Genomic DNA, 18,112 nt, shown 5'->3' with positions numbered 1-18,112 from the left:
TTTGCTTTGGTGCTTCTCATGACCATGTGTCATGTCCGATTTGCCAAGCATTTATCCCTAAGACTCTTTGTAGTAATCTCTCTTCCTTATCTAGCTACCTAGAGAACCATTGTTTTAAGTTGTTGGTACAGGGTGCAATGGTGGAATCATCCTGCCCGAGGGTCAGCCACCTGCCAAAATGATGACAAAAAGTGTGTCTGATTCAGTACTGCCTTCTCCTGACATCTGTTCTGAGGCTGGTGAAAGCCCAGAGGATTGTCCAGTTCTGTCAGATTCCTCTGCCTCAACCATTTCGGAAGCCGGCATGAATCTGGCTTCCACCACATCCATGAGGCTATGCAGACATCCATTACAGATGTTGAGGGGGAACTACAGCTGATTATATCCAATGACCAAAGGGTGTTCCACAGATTCTTGTTAAGGAGGAGATTTTCACTATGTTGATTGTCAGCAAGGGTCCAAATCTCCTAAGATCTTTAGGGTGGACATCCCTTTGAAAAAGAAGCAGAAAACAAAACATATTTCCCCTGCTCCTAAGGATCCTCAGTGTGAATGGCACAATTTTACACAATGGGTTGTTTAATGCACTCATGACTTTGAAGCCCCCCCCCCCTCCAGGGTGTTTCTTTTCCTGCCCCCCCCCCCTTAGTCTTCTATTCCTCTTAAGAGTCCTAGGGATCAGGACTCTTCTGATGAGGACCTGGACTCTGGAAAAGAATCTTTAGCTTATTCCTCTCAGATTCCCTCTCCATTAGACTATAGTTCTGAGGAGGATGGCTCCATTAGTCTAGATTCTCCCTTTGATGAACTTTCCTTTGGAGATACCATATGTTGTATGATGGAATTTTTTAAATGGGACTATACCCAGGTTTCTGATGCTCAGATGAGGTGGTATGACCTCCTTCAGATGAAGTCTCCTAAGACTTCTGCTGTCCTTTCTGTACTTCCTGCTTTGTTGGGCATCTTTTCAGCAGCTTCTCAGGCTCCTAATTCTCAGAGCTCATCCCCTAAAAAATTATATGTTTTATAAGATGCCTGATGATTTTAAATTTCTTTACAAGTGTCCTTCTGCCAACCCCTCTGTTGTCTGTGTTTCTTCTGACAAAATTTCCAAACTGTTGCCTTCCACTAAGTTACTCCCTTCTGACAAAGACAGTAGGACCATGGAAAGACTTGGGAAAAGGTATACGCTGCTGCTGCATTGGCTTTTCAGGCTGTTAACTACCAGACCCACATGACCAGGTATGTCTTAGCTCTTCTCTGTCAGGCTTTTCAGGTTATTTCTGACCGTCCTGATTCTGAGGGGAAGATTTCGGTCCTCTTTGTTGGTCTTCTCTTTTCATGTGTCCTGTCATTCTAATAAATGTAGTTATGATGTAGCTGATGCTACTTCTAGAGCTGATGCCATTGGTTCTGTGTTAAGATGTTATTCTTGGCTTTGCCTTATGATATTAAGGCTAAATTAGTGGATGCTCCTCTTGACAATAAAAATTTCTTTGGTTCTACAGCTGCTGAACTTTTCAAATCTCTGCGGGTGAAAGGTAAGGCCTTGCAGGAATTAAAACATATTTTTGTTTCCCCTCTTCCCAAATTTCAGAGGAATTATCCTTCCAAGCCTGTCTTTGTATGTCGACAGACTCGCCCTCCTCCCAAAGGTAAAAAGGGTTCTAGAAGGGCTCCTCCTCTAAGCTTACTCAGACTCCTACTTCTCAGAAGCCTTCTTTTCCAGACAAGCCAGATTCTGTCTGAGTACCTTCTTTCCCACCCTCCTAAGTCAGGTTCCTTTATCTCTTCATGTTGCCCTGTCTCTTCACAATTGGTTAAAGAACACTCAGGATTCTCGGGTTCTCACCATCATTTGTCAGGGGTATTATATGGTGTGGAAATTCCCTTCCTCCTTATTTGGGCATTCTTCGACCCCCTCAGGAACAGCTGCCCTTTTATCCATATGTACCTCAGAGCCTTTTGTCTCAAGGTCCCATTCAAGCAATTTCTCCTCTTCAATGGGGGAAGGGGTTTTATTCCAGAATGTTTTGGTTCCCATGAAAGAAGGCAACTGGAGACCCATTCTAGATCTTTCTCAGCTCAACACCTTTCTGAAGGTTCTTTCCTTTTGAATGCTCTCCCTTTACCTCAGGCTTTCTTACTATCTATGGATCTCAAGGATGCCTATCTACATCTCTGTTCATCCCTGTTTCGGGAAATATTTGCTTTTCTCTGTTTCTTCCTTGCATTTGCAGTTCTTTGCTTTGCCATTTGGCATCTCTACTGCTCCAATGGTCTTCACCAAATGCCTTGCTCCTGTGATTGCTTTTTGTCAAATGAGGGAGATACAGATTTTTCCTTATCTGGACAATCTGCTCATTCAGGCTTCCTCTCCAGAGACCCTGCTTCAGCACCTCCACTATGTTATCCTCCTCTTGCAAAGCCTATGGGTTACAGTAAATTCCAGGAATCCTTCCTAACTCCAAACCATTCCTATGCTGGCATCCCTGCCACTTCCCAAAGCTTTGACTCTAATTGTCTTTTTTCAATCCTTTCTTAAGGGCTCTGGGGTACATGGCTTCCACCATTCCTATGCTTCCTCTAGCCAGGCTCCATATGAGAAAGTTGCTATGGTTTCTAAAGTCAGCCTGGCTTCAGCATTTTCATCCTTTGGACTTTCGAGTTCCTCTTCTTCTATGCCTCAAAGAGCTTCAGTGTTAGATTCATCCGCTGTCTCAACACTGGGCTTCCTTTTCAACCCCCATTTCTCTTGCAGAAACTTTGTTCAGATGCCTCAGACATGGGGTGGGGAGCGTGTTTTGGCTTTTTGAAGGTTCAGGGCCTTTGGTCCCTTCATCAGAGGGCAGACCATGTCAACATCAAGGAGAATGGGTGCTCTTCTTTTTGCTCTTCAGGCCTTCCATACTCTGTTCCTTCCAGGTCCTCTCAAAATCGTTACAGACAAGACCTCTGTGGTGTGATGTACCAAAAAGCAAGGGGGGCTGATGCTCCTACCTGTTGTGCAGACTAGCTGTTCAAGTTTGGGATTTGGCTGTCCAGGGCCAGGTGACTCTTCAGGGTGTGTCTATATTCCTTCAGAACAGAAGCTTGTGGCAGATTCTCTGAGCAGGTCCAGAACACAGACTCACAAGTAGATGTTTCACAGAGATGTATTTCTGGACATTGTCCACAAGTGCAATACTCCTCAGGTTGATCATTTTGCCTCCCCTCTGAACAGACAAATTCTGCTCCTTTGCACCAGAGTCTCAAGTCCTTTGACAGGGAAGGTGGATGGCTCTCTCTTTTTCTTGGAAGGGGATGCTTCTTTATGCCTTCCCTCCCCTTCCTCTGATACTGAGGGTCCTGCACGAGATAGAATAGGACTCACCAAAATCTTGCTGATGACTCACTTTTGTCCCAGACAGTGATGGATCCCCCTTCTGCACCTAGCCAGGGACAATCACCACAAAAATACTTTACAGAGTGGACCTGCTCACACAAGACAAAGGGATCCTCATCCATCCCCATTTGGTGACTCTTCAGTTGACCCTGCAGATGATGGGGTACTAATCCCTTTCATACACCTGTTCTCTGAGGACATTCCCTCAGTCCTGCAGGAGGCCAGGAAACCAAATACCAGAAAATCTTACTTAGCAAAATGGAATAGATTTTCAGTCTGGTGTCTGAAACTAAGTCAGGACCCATTAACAGAGGAAATTCCCATGGTTTTATCTTATTTGTGTGAACTGATCAATGCTGGTTTGGCTTACTCTTCAGTAAAAGCTCATATGTCAATCTCCCCCCTTAGCAAATTTGAGGCAAAACAATTTCTTAAAGGCATCATACACATTAGGCCTCCCAGGAAACGTGTTCCGCCTCCCTGGAACCTTAACATTATTTTGGAAAAGCTGACTTGTCCCCCTTCGAGCCAGCGTCCTCAGCTTCTCTTCGGTATTGTTCCTAGTAAACTGTGTTACTCTTAGCCTTAACTTCAGCCAGATGAGTGTTTGAGCTATAGGCCCTTAAGGTGTCTCCACCTTTTCTAGTCTTTCACAAAGACAGGGTCTCCCTGTGCACAAACCCTTTATTTATGCCTAAGGTAGTCAATGAGCGGTCTCTAAAATCAGTCCATACACTTACCTACCTTTTTTCCTTCTTCCAGAACCATAGTGAGAGAGTGCTCCATACTTTAGATATCCACAGGCAACTTAGATTTTATTTGGGTAAGACCAAGGCTGCTAGAAAGTCAGATCAGCTTTTTATTTCTTACCACCCCAGGGCTCTGGGGCAGGCTGTGTCCAAGCAGATTATTTTTGTCCTGGATTTCCAAGGCTATTTCCTTCTGCTATTAAGACTCTTCATTCCCCTGTTAAAGGTTCATTCCACCAGGGCTGTTGCCTCATCCGAGGCCTTTTAAAAGGGATTGGTCACTAACTCAGTTCTTGAAGCAACTACATGAACCTCAGTTCATACCTTCACCAAACACCATACATTTAGATGTAATTTCTAAGTCTAGAGCAGCGTTTGCCAGAGCCATACTGCAGGGCTTCCTGGAAAGCTACTCCCTCCTCCCTTACTTCATGAGCTTTGTAACTCTTCCTTATGTAATGAATACTGCAATAGATAAATAGAAGGACATGTAATGGTTGTGTAAAATCTTACCATAATGATAGATGCCCTTCTTTTTTCTGTTGCAGTATTCCTATCCTTCCCTCCTTCCCCCTGGCCTTGCTTCTTCATGGAGGATTCTTACCTACTTCCTTAGGCTGGCATTCCTCCTGGGGCAGTCAGTTCTGAGGATGGTGTGCGTGTGTGTCACTTTTATGGCCAATGTCCGATCGCAGCCTATGTGCAAAGTACTATGCACCCTACAGTAGTGAAGTCTTTTGTATACTGTACGATGTCAGGTCACCCTACTGCAGGGAACTCTCTCATGTTATTAATTCTGCAACAGAGAAGAGAAGGACGTGTTTCATTATGGTAAGATTTTACACAACCATTCTTTACATTTATATAAATGAAAGTAAACCATAGCAACACAATCTGACTTGCAAACATTATACATTCCAAACCATGCCAACACAACTGTAAGTGCAAACGTTATACATCACTTTTAACATATCTAGTCATTGTTACTCAACCATTACATAACTCATTCAAATCCTGCCTTCTTTTAACTTTGTTCCTCTTCTGCATGTATTGATCCTGCATTTCCCATTTTTTTCCTATGTAATTTGTTCCTACCTTTTCTAAAGATCCCAGTTCCAGCTGTTTTATCTCTGCTACTATCTTTACTGCTTCTAGTAAAGTTGTTTTAAACTTTGATTTCCATTTCTAGTAATTGCTTTTTTCAGCCATCAAAGACTGTGAGGTCTTACTATGTCTAGACAATTCCGATTCTGTAGTGTAGCTCAAAAAAATAATTTCCCTAGTTACTCCAATTTGCTCACTCAGAATTTCCAACAGAGCAGTCTGCAGGGAATCTTTAAAGTCTGCCAAATCATTACACTCCCAGAAAATATGTTCCCAGTTACCCCTTTCTTTCCCATCACACCTCCAACATTTTTTGTCTACCTCAGAAAAAATTCTTTTAAGTCTGCTTGAGGTATAAAAATTACCATTGTAAACACTTCCAGGCAAAGATCCTAAATCTTCTAGATTTTGTTGTATATTTGGGAGACATACATATATCCCCGATTGTTTCTTTGTGAATTGCTTATCTAATCTCTCTTCCCAATCCTTCCTAACTTCCTGTGATTGATTCGTATAGTTATCATGCAATATTTATAAGCTCTATTAATTATTCTTTTCTTAATGGCAACTTCTGTTCTAGATTCTACTAAAAACTCTACCAGTTCTGGTCATTCATTTAGGAACCCCTTATTTCTTTCTCTTTGTCTATATTCTGATATCAATCCTTGATATGGTAGGCAATCTCTAGCCTTTTCTGTTAGAAGAATAAGCTTATCCCACTTGACTCTTGAAGGCCCCCCCCCCCCCAGATAACATCCTTCAACTTTTTACTAATTGCTATCCAGAACTTCTCCTCTGGTTGATAAAAATATGCCTGACCAGTGTATAAGACTAAAGGAACTAAAAACATTTTAACTGCTTGCGTTTTACTGTCAGTATCCATATAACAGAGGCCCCATTTTCTCAGTTTTTACATTATGTTTTGTTTAGTCTCTTCCCACATATCCTTAGCTGCCACATCGTATCATTTTTAATTCATTCACCTAAATTCTTCATTTTTATCATGTCCCCATAAATATGGATATTGCTGAATCAATCTTTATGTGGGTGTATTATTTACTGCTATTGCTTTTGTTTTAGCGTCTTTAGTTTTGTATCCCAAAAAGATGTGAAACTATCTCAATATGTTCCACAGCACTGTAATGTCCCTTTCTGGGTTTGTCAAGTTTTTGCAAACCAAGCAAGCTTTTCTTGACTACCATACCAGTTATATCCTTGAATACGAGTCCCTTATTTTCTTTGCCTATGGTTCTAAATATAATGCAAATAACAAAGGGGAGAGAGGACATCCCTGCCTCTGTACTCTGCTCAAGCTGAGTTTATCAGAGAGGATTTTAATTTTCACCTCCGATCCTTCATATAGCCTCCTAATCACCTTATTTTATCAGGAAATGCAAATGCTTCCATTGCTCTGCTCATAAAATCTCAGCTTACTCTGTCAAATGCTATCTCTGCATCAAGACCCACCAACAACAGTGGTATTTTCTTACGTTCTGCTTCCATCTGGATCATCTGTTTTCTATTAATGATGTCAAATGTTTGCCTCCCCTCCACAAAACCACAATGATCTCTAGCTATCAATTTTGGCATCAGTTTTGCCATTTGTGTAGCCATTATAGACATAAATACTTTATAATCAAGATTTAGTATTGAAATGGGCCTGTATGAAGCTGGATCGGATGGGTCTTTACCCTCTTTAGGTATTACAGCTCCCACTGCTTTCTTCCAGGTTGTTGGTACTTCTCCTCCTCTTAAAATGCTGTTAAACAAAACCTTCCAGATCTTTATCCTCTTTTTCCTTCCTAGCTCCCAAACTTCCACAGGCATATACCATCTATTCCTGGGGACTTTCCTGTAGATTGGTTATACATCACCTTTTTGATCTCATCTCCTCCTATCCTAACTGTTGAGCTTCATCTCCCTCTAGCCTTAGCATGTTTAATTCTTCCATAAACATTTCCATTTGTACCTTTTCTCGGTTTCCATATTTCTCTGCTTTATACAGACTTTCATACAATTTTCGAAATATTTATAATACTTCTATAGAGTCACTTGTTATCTTCCTTGTTATCGACTCCCTAAGCCTGGTGACAGCCCTTTCTACTTTCTATTGCCTGAGTCGTTTTGCTAAAAATTGTTGTGCTCTAGAGTTATCAAAAAACATTTGCCAGTCTTTCTAAGCTCATGCATATTATTGAGTTACTCCCTATTTTCTGCTTAGTATTCTGCAGTTGCTCCTCCTCCTGTTCTGTGAGATTCCCCCTATTTTGCAATACTTTTAACATTTGTCAGTACCTCTAAATAACTCCTGTTCCTTCTTAACTATATCTTCCTTTCTTTTATTCTCACCCTATTTTTAAATTCCACTTCAATTTTTTTCCCACTCTCTAACTATATTTTCAGAAGAAGTTTCTATCTTCTCCAATAGCTCCTGAATAATTTCTACTACCCATTCCTTAAATTCGTCTCTTTTCAGCAGATAGGTGGGAAAGTCCCAGTGTCTAGTTTTTATTTTGTTACCCTGTGTTTTTATTTTAGTTATTGGCGCATGATCTGAAATAGAGTATGTATCAAGACCTTCAATTAAATGAACATGTTCCTGTGAATTGTAAATTCTGTCTAGCCAAGCCCAGTTTTTGTATCCTGGGGAATATGTATATTCACTCTGAATTCTTAGTACTGAATTCACATCTTCCATGCCAAGTATTTTCATAAATTTATTTAAAAATCTACCCTCCTTTGTTATATTTTCCTTTCTGGGCCCCTACAGGCATATATCTTCACTGTTGTAAATCAAATTCCAGTTCCTACCTTTGAGTAATATTCCTTGCTGAAAGCTAATTATTTCTCCCAGAATTTTCTTTAGCTCCATTATAGTGGTTTTCACTTTGCTTAGAAAAATTTAACCCCTTTAGTACACACCCCAGCTATATTTGTTGCTGCTGCCCTCTCACACTGCTCTTGGTGGTGTGATAGCACCCTTGTATTCTTTTCCAGCTTTGTTTTCCATCAGTTCTGCACCCCCCCCCCAGATCATACATCACATAAGAGTTGTCATGGACCCATTGCTGTATTTTGCATTAAAACTCAAATGCTGCTTTCCTGTCAACTTTCTCAGTCTTTAAAATCTTTTCTTACAGACTTCTCAAATGTCCCTATTTTGAAGCAACACCTTTAATATTTTCTCAAATTTTTATTCTGTGCTCCCTAAAGTTGGAAATAATTTTGAGACTTTCTAAGATAATAGTGCCAAATTTTAAAATGTGTCCCTAACTTGGGATATTTTCCTTAATTTTTACATTGCTCCAAATTCTGGATGTAAACGTTAAGAGCTCTTTTCCCTTGACTCTTCATTCCATCCTCCACTGCTGGATGTATCTTGGTATTTTTGTCTCACCAACGGAGAGGTTTACACTGTCCTATCTTTTTTAGATGTTTGTTTTTATCCTTTCATTTACTTGTTTTTTTTACTTTTGTTTGGGTCTCCCCACTCTATCATGTATCACATCCTACACTTCTGTTGTCCCATCTGATCGTAGCCAGTGTCTGCCCAAATAGATCAAACAATGCTAGGCTGCTGTTCAGGATGGCTTTTATTATTTATTTTTTTTCATTGGCTGGCCCTCACTTTATTTTTAGTGACATGCACCAGGCATGTATCCCCCTCAGAATAAAGCAAGGGGCATACATGAGGAAAGTATTTGTCTGTTCAGGATGCAGCCATAAATTAATCCCATTAACTCTATCCTCATATAGTTTCCAGCCCTGTATCCTCTGAGAAAACGCACCTGAGGAGCAGACTGCAGTCCACTGTTAATATTCCTTGCAAACCAGGATCTCCACAGTCCCTCCTGATGAAGAAATGAGTAGACTTTCAGCCACTTATTTTTCCTTCCCTGTCTGATTCCCTCAGCACTCAGACCTATAACTGAACAGAGTTGTGTAGGATGTATATAGTCAGGGCTTCATCCATCTTTACCAAAGCACATCCTAGTTTTCGCCCCACTGTCAGTACTTTAGTGGTAGCTTTCCTGTTCTTTTGTTCAGCTGTTCCTGTACTGTTGCATGATGCAAAACATACATGGCTGTTTTATAACAGCAGCGCACTTTTATTTTTACAAGAAGTTGTATTCCTACATTCCATCACATGGGTTCATCTCCATCATAAGCTGCAGTTACCATGTCATCTGTTGCTGTCTATGCCATTGTCTCATTAATACCTAAACTCTGGTGACCATAAGATCACACCTACTTGCAGTCACTCTCCCTATTTTTCCATAGTTTTCAGCTCCTTTACAGTAGGGTGACTGATACTGACTTGTATTTTAATGTAACGTCTAGAGTACTTGTTTAATTGTATTGAGAACTCTGTATTTACAGTAATTTAACAACTGCAGTGATATTTATTACTCGGGAGTTCTTCCTTCCTCTTTTTTTTTTCTTCAAGTGATTACGCTGAACTGTGTGAGTGACCTTCCCTGAGGCTACCCGGAGCTGCTTTGAAGTGTTTGCTTACATACCTGTACCACCAACCTACCTGATGCCAGTCTAACAGGATATTAAGACAGATCACCTGAACAATTTTCATCTCCCTATTCCTTACCAGCTCTACCATTATAAGCACCTCCAGCATGATTGGATGATGACATCTGCTGACCAATGAAATCCTTGCTGATTGGTCAGGTGTATTATTCAGTCCGAGACCCCTCTGCAGTGGGAATTTCAACAGTAGGGTCGGCTACCTTATACAGATGCTTCTTTCTGTGCTAATCATTGCTGCTGTCTGATTTTCCTAAGATCTGGACCCTCTACTTTTTCTTCAACCTACTAGAACTACAGGTGGATTCCAGGGAGTTTTTTTCTGCAAACATTTGCTTGTAGTCTTCTGGGCACCAAATTTCTTCTTCAACACCAAGATGCCAGGGTCACTAACTGTTGGTGAGATTGCTTATTTACTTTAAACATTTCAGCTTAAAATGCTGATGGTCTATATTCTGCTCAAGCGTTTCACCACTTGTGGGTGTTAACTCAGTACTATATGGCTCTCCCATTCCTGTCTCACAGAGAACACACACAGTTCCTCTGGTGGCTCCCATGACATTTAACACTGGACTAAATTTTGAACTGGGACATTAATAAACGTTACATTAAGTTTTATAAGAGTGTTCTAATTACCAGGTTGTGACATTAATATGCCTAACTGTGTTCTGCATCTTCATATAACTGTATGGTTTGTCATTTCTTTGCTCAGTATTTGCTAACTAAGTTTCTGTTCTTGATTAAATGCTTTTCAAAGGAAGGCAGATTTTGATGTGTTACAGTTACCCACCTATTGTTTCTGAACTAAACCTTTTTTGTGCTGTTTGCATATATGTTTTTCTTTGATTCTGCTATTTTACTGTGGTTACCCACATACAGTATCCACATTTCTTGTTTATTGCTGATGATTTGCATGTGTTAATTTGTTTGTTACAGATAATTGCTAATTATTTTGACTAATTAATACATGTTGCTTTGCTGTAATATTGCCAAGCTGCAGTTTCGATTTCCTGTTATCTTTATTTATTGAATTTAGTTCAGTCTAGCAGCTTATTGTAGAGTGTTAAGTCTATGATCTGCTAACAGTATTAATATAGTAGTCCTAAGTTTGATTCCTGGGTTCACTATTTACAAAGTGCATGACTCTTAAGCAGATAGTGTTCCCTAGTCACCACAGAAAAAAGGCACTTTTATTAGGCAGGGGGTTGTTCTTGGTCCATATGTTAAAAAAATAAACTTCCTATTCAGTCACAAACATAAAATACAAGATACCAGGCTAATAGCAGTTATTTTACTTTGCCATTGTACTTTTAACCTACTTACAGACCATGCATTGATAGTTATTATTATAGCTGCCACCCCATTAGACTAGATAACTCTTCTTTCTTAGCTATAGAAGCTGAGTACATGATTTATTTTTGGGAGCTTTCCATCTTGAGTACCATTTGTAAAAGGTGCCAAATATTTTGATTTACCTGTGAGACTTGCTGTCTGACTTTCTCGTCACCTATTCACACAGTAAGGGCTGTGCTTCATCCTCCTGAACCAATATCTGCTAATCAACCATATAACGCCAGTCAGCCACACTATACAAGTAACCGCCTGGCCTCAGTCTGCCACACTGTACACCAACTAACCGCATAACCTCACTTTGCCACATTATGTACCAACTAACTGTGTAGCTGCACATTGCCACATGGTACACCAGCTAACCGCAGTCTGCCACACTGTACACCAACTAACTATATAACCTCACTCTGCCGCATTATACACCAACTAATCCCATAACCTCATTCTGCCACTATCTTCTTCTTCTTTCGGCTGCTCCCATCAGGGGTTGCCACAGCAGATCATCTGTTTCCATTTCTCTCTGTCCTCTGCATCTTGCTCTGTCACACCAACCACCTACATGTCCTCTCTCACCACATCCATAAATATTATCTTAGGCCGTCCTCTTTTCCTGTTACCTGGCAGTTTCATCCTTAGCATCTTTTTCCCAATATACTCTGCATCCTTCCTCAGCACATGTCCAAACCAACGTAATCTTGCCTCTCTGGCTTTGTCTCCAAACCTACAAACCTGGGATGACCCTCTAATATACTTATCCCTAATCCTGTCCACCCTCTTCATACCCAGTGCAAATCTTAACATCTTTATCTCTATGTCCAGCTCTGACTCCTGCCTTTTTGTCAATGCCTTTTTGTCAATGCCACTGTCTCCAACCCATATAACATAGCTGGTCTCACTACTCTCTTGTAGGCCTTCCCTTTCACTCTTATTTGTATTCATCTGTCACAAATCACTCCTGACACTCATCTCCACCCACTCCATCCTGCCTGTACTCTCTTCTTCACCTCTCTTCCACACTCACCATTACTCTGAACTGTTGATCCCAAGTATTTAAACTCATCCACCTTCGCCACCTCTACTCCCTGCATCCTCACCATTCCTCTATCCTCCCTCTCATTCACACACATATATTCTATCTTAGTCCTGCTGACCTTCATTCCTCTTCTCTCTAGAGCGTATCTCCACCTCTCCAGGGAGTCCTCCACCTGTTCCCTACTCTCACTACAGATCACAATGTCATCTGCAAATATCGTAGTCCACGGGGACTCCTGTCTGATCTCATCTGTCAACCTGTCCATCACCATTGCAAATAAGAAAGGGCTAAGAGCTGATCCTTGATGTAATCCCACCTCCACCTTAAACGCATCCGTCACTCCCACTGCAGACCTCACCGCTGTCGCATTACCCTCGTACATATCCTGTACCAGTCTTACATACTTCTCTGATGCTCCCACCTTCTTCATACAATACCACAACCCATCTCTAGGCACCCTGTCATATGCTTTCTCTAAGTCCACAAAGACACAATGCAACTCCTTCTGACCTTCTCTGTACTTCTCCATCAACGCTCTCAGAGCAAACATCACATCTGTAGTGCTGTTTCCTGGCATGACACCATACTGCTGATCACTAATCATCGCCTCCCTTCTTAACCTAGCTTCCACTACTCTTTCCCATAACTTTGTCCTGTGACTGATCAATTTAATACCTCTGTAGTTACTACAGCTCTGTATATCACCCTTATTTTTAAAAATTGGTACCAAAACACTTTTTCTCCATCCCTCAGGCATCCTCTCACTTTACAAGATTTCATTAAACAATCTAGTTAAAAACTCCACTGCCATTTCACCTAAACACCTCCATGCTTCCACAGGTATGTCATCTGGACCAACAGCCTTTCTATTCTTCATCTTCATCTGCCACTATACACCAACTAATTGCATAACCTCACTCTGCCACACTATACGCCAACTAACCTTATAACCTCACTCTGCCACATTACATACCAACTAACCTTATAAACTCACTCTGCCACACTACACAACCAACTAATCGCATAACCTCACTCTGCCACCCTATACACCAAATAACCGCATAACCTCAATCTGCCACACTATACACAAACTAACCGCATAACCTCACTCTGCCACACTTACACCAACTAACCATATAACCTCATTCTGCCACCCTATACACCAACTAGCCATATAAACTCATTCTACCACACTATACACCAACTAACCGTATAACATCACTATGCCACACTGTACACCAACTAACCGTATAACATCACTATGCCACACTGTACACCAACTAACCGTATAACATCACTATGCCACACTGTACACCAACTAACCGCATAACCTCACTATGTCCACTCTACACCAACTAGTCGTATAACCTCTCTCTACCACACTATACATCAACTAACCGCATAACCTCAGTCTGCCACACTGTACACCTACTAACCGCATAACCTCACTCTGCCACACTATACACCCGCTAACCTATAACCTCGCTCTGCCACACTATACGCCAGCTAACCGCATAACGTCACTGTGCCACACTATACACCAACTAACATTATAAACTCTCTTTGCCACACTATACACCAACTAACCACGTAATCACACTCTACCACACTATACACCAACTACCCACATAACCTTACTCTGGCACACTATACACCCACTAACCTATAACCTCACTCTGCCACACTGTACACCAGCTCACATGTTATGTACAATGTTCTGCATCTTGTAGTTTAATTTATTCTCATTGTAATCAGGTAAGAGGTATACATGTGGGTTTACACACATCATAGTAATTGAACAAATGTTTTCATGTGGTAGACTTAGAATATTCTTGTAGTGCATTGCATTGTGACTGTAGTAGACAGTAGAGAACGGATCCTTCAGTGTTACTAATAAGGAGAGGGAGAGAAGTTGTAAAAACTGGAGGAGTGTGTAGGGACATGAGAGGCTGATAAGAGAAAACATTTATGATAGTTTAACAGATGTGTCGAGAGCTTTATTTACCATAATTGGTGTCAGTAGTTTAGCTAGGATGGGGTCAGAAGGAGAACTGCTCCAGGCGCAAAGTATACTGGAGGGGCATGATCAGCCAATCCCAGTGTCTCTTTAATGCAATACCAGCTGTTAAAAGCCGGTATTGCATTTGTGGTCAAACCTGAGTGCTGTAGCAGGCAGTTTGCTACAGGTTAAAAATTTTAAATTTTGTTTTTTTAAACTAAACCTTAGCACTGTAGTGATCTGTGCAAGCAGGGTATAAACTGTAGCAATTGTTTACTGCATTTGTATCAAGCAGTTTGCTACAGTTTAAAAAGAAGAATTTTTATTTTTTTAAATCAAACATGAGCACCATAGTGATGTGTGCATGCAGGGTATAAACTCTAGCAACTGTTAACTACATTTGTAGCATACAGTTTGGTACAGCTTATAAGAAGAAATTATTATTACTATATTTTTGTTTTAATAGAAGATGTTGAAGGATGGTTGGGGCCATGGCACAGAAATGTGACCTGAACAGCTGGGGCAGAAAGGGTTGGGGAGGGTGTGCCATTCATCTGGTGACCTGGTTGGTGTGACAGTAGAAAGAACATCCTTTTTTGGCTGTTCCTTGAAGAACTGAGGAGGAGGGATGCTGGTCCATAGTGCTGGCCCAGGGCACTGTTTGAACCAGCTATCCTTTGGTATGGTGTCATCAGTTTGATCTACGAAGTCTACTTTAGGCAGTTAAAAAGTATTGCTAGATGTTGCTGCACATACTGTAGAATGTGTTGTAAGATTGTCCTACGTCCAAATTGTTTGTTTATGTTTAGCTTTATAGTACTACTTTCATGAATGTATTTATTGTATATATTTTTTATACATTTTAATTCCCTTTAGTTAGGTTAATTAGCATCCTAGGAGCTTTTTTCCACAGGCTTCTTAAAGAATCGTGGTCATAGCCAGAGTTTTCCCTCCTTACTCCTGCTCTGCTTAGGCAGCTTCACCCGTTTAGGAACGATAAACCCAGTTAGCACATCGATGGTAGCACTGCCTTTCCTGTGGCCAAACAGCTTAAGTACAATGTCATTTCTAACCCCCGCTATTTTAGATGCTGGTTAGCATTCAAGGGGATTTTTCATAATTGTAACTTAACTAAAGTAGCTTCCATTAAAGAAGTCCTTAACTTTATAAATACAATTCCTTCTTATGTTGGCAAGCCGCTTACTATGACAGTAGCTGACTTCAGTGTAAACTTGCTTGCAGCCTTGCAGAGTCACTTTGATCTGTGTACCTTCCAACCTTAACATCTTGTAGTTGATGCTTGAGTGCTATGGTTGTATCAGTTGTTGGGCAGATAATGCATTTGTTTTGGGTGCCAACTTGTAGGGGTCACAAGAGTGGTGAAAAAAGTCTGACAGCTTGCAAACTATCATTAACTAATCATAATTGCAGTCTCTTAATAGATGACTTGTAAACTGTCAATCCTGTTTTTTTTAAGAGGTAAACATTTAAAAAATCAGGAGCTATCGATAGTCTGCAAGCTGTCTTTTACGTGAGCACAAGTCACTTAATGACAGTTTTTAAATTGTAAAACTGTTACTTAAAAAGTTTAACAGTTTGCACTTGGTCATGAAGTAGTTGTGACCACTTGTAGACAGTGTAAGAGTGGCAAATGGTTGTTTTAACAGTGGCAACAGACTGTTTTGCTATACCACTGCTGAGTTCACAACATCCATGTCGACTTTAGACAACTATTCAGTGTTAAATTCAGCCTCGTTTATCACTCAGAAAAATTCTTAATCTTAGTTCTCTTTTTTTTCATTATGTCATCAGTGTCCATTTGTAAACTTTGCCTGATTTTGTTTCCTTCAGATCCTTCAGGCATAATTAGACTGCACAGACTAAATGGCCTGTATATTAAGTATATGTTGTTTGCACAAAGTTACCATGTTGTGTATTTCCTAATTCTCGTGTAATTTTTATGCTTTCTGAGCTTTTATTTGGTAAAGCATCCTTTAACTTAACTCTTTCAGTAAACCCAAGTGTGATAAAGTAAGGTAGATTAAAAAAACAAACAAGAAGAAACTTTGCATTGTAGAGGGTGTGATGTTCACTTCTTGAATTATGTCACGCACTTGTGCACTTAGTTCACTTAAAAATCGAACTGTAAAATATAACTGTAAAATACGTGCTACAGAGTAATCAAATAGAAAATAGTACTTAGTCCACAGCTGAGTTAAAAATGGAATATCCTTTATTGAAACACGCAAGCGAGCCTAGTTGAGCGTAATGAAAAGCATCAAAAACATCCCTTATTATATATAATCAGGTTGTTTGGAGCAAGGCAGTAGTTGCAGAGGGTGGTTCTGTCAAGAGCAATAAAACATTAAACTCATTCCTTTAACCAAGTCCCCCTTCCCCCTTAACACCACAGTGTAGTTAGAGACTGTGCTACCTAAAACTGAAACTAAAAAGCTAGAGGCAAATTACAATCTAAGGCCAGGTTATTAACACTTTGTAAAGGCTAGCCAACTAATCCAAAACTTTAATTGATTAAGAAACTAAGGTAGATTCAAGATTCTTGAAGTGTCAGCTGATTCTATTCAGTTTAGACTTTCATCCATAGTCACCATTTAAGTCTGGTTTAGTTGTGTAAACCAGCTTCGGTGAGAAAGAAAGTCACCCCAAAATGCTTTAAATCTTCTTCTTCTTTCAGCTTTTCCTGGTTAGGGGTTGCCACAGCGGATCACCTGTCCACTCGTGATTGGCAGTGGAGTTTTACAGTGTCAAGTTGCCAGCCCAGCACCCAACCTTCTACAGAAGACACACACACACACACACACACACACACACACACACACACACACACACACACACACCTAGGGCCAATTTAGAGTGTCCAATCCACCTATAGCATGTCTTTGGGATGTGGGAGAAAACCGGAGCACCCAGAGGAAACCCACGCGACCACAGGGAGGACATGCAGACTCCACACAGAAGGCACCCCAGCCGAGGATCATACCAGAGAACAGTGCTTAGTCTTTGTTTTCCTCTTTGGAAGGGGCCAATATAGATGCGTTGATTTCTAACCTACTAACTAATGAAATGAAGAATGCTGACATGACTTCTTTTCTTGATGTTATTAATTTGAAAACAGAGCCAACTTTTTTTTTGGAAATTAGATGATGTAAATATATATCTGCAGAAATGTCTTTAATATTACTGGCAGATGTCAGCCTTCAGCCTTTTGACATCCCCGGCATCTTGTTTGATGACATTGGCTGCTTTTATATCTATAAGGTGACAATACTCTTCAGATTTTTTTCTTCTGTCTCTACACCTCATACTTACGTATGTCCCCATCTTTTCCTGGGATTGCTTCCTCCACTACCTAATTATTATAAATAATCACATCAAGACATTCAGTGGAGGGCTTCTCTACACCTATTTAAGTGCAAACTGGATGAGGGTCTGTCTGATCAAGTTTAAATGGCTGATGTTAAACTCCCAGATCTCTGATTTCCATTGCAAGTCACTGTTGCTGCAGTTTGTAAATGTCTACTGACAACAGTTCATTTTTCCCAGATTTCCCTTTTCTTTGTTTTGGTGTAGCCGTTAAGTTGGGATTTAGGGGGCTTACCATCCTGCAAAAATGCTTGTATTTAATGTTTTGTCATGTTGAATCCCTGTCCAGTTGTGGTTGGTGAATTGGTTAGTCACTGAATTTGTAACTATGCACGTCATTGTGAAACTGGTAGTTTTTACTGGATCAAAATAATTTTACAGTACAGGTGATTAAGTTTTGGACTAAAAGAACCCCTTTTTCAGGAGGTGAAGTGTCTCAAGACACTCAACAAATGCAAATCAAATCTTCTGGCCAAGAGCAGACTTACTGGCTTAAAACTTGAAAGCACCAAATTCTTTATTCTTTTTATGTGTAGCTTTACTTTTACCTCATCTAATTTTCTGGACAT

At 40.5% G+C, this 18,112-nt stretch overlaps 1 protein-coding gene across 4 annotated transcripts in view; it reads left to right on the top strand.

Moving 5' to 3' along the window:
• DPF3 (double PHD fingers 3) overlaps positions 1-18,112 on the top strand; it is a 1,486,280-nt gene that overhangs the window by 1,232,561 nt on the left and 235,607 nt on the right. The window contains exon 12 of one of the 4 annotated variants that reach the window (XM_044074666.1): positions 9,686-11,622. The exons of the other annotated variants lie outside the window; for them this stretch is intronic. Coding sequence (XP_043930601.1) covers positions 9,686-9,688 — 3 coding nt within the window. The 3' untranslated portion in view covers positions 9,689-11,622. Of the gene's footprint in view, positions 1-9,685; positions 11,623-18,112 lie in introns of those variants that run through there. 4 annotated transcript variants of the gene reach the window in all.

Source organism: Protopterus annectens, chromosome 6.part0, assembly GCF_019279795.1.
Source record: "Protopterus annectens isolate FY-2018-M chromosome 6.part0, PAN1.0, whole genome shotgun sequence".
Classification (NCBI taxonomy): domain Eukaryota; kingdom Metazoa; phylum Chordata; order Ceratodontiformes; family Protopteridae; genus Protopterus; species Protopterus annectens.
This window is presented reverse-complemented; position numbering and strand designations above follow the sequence as displayed.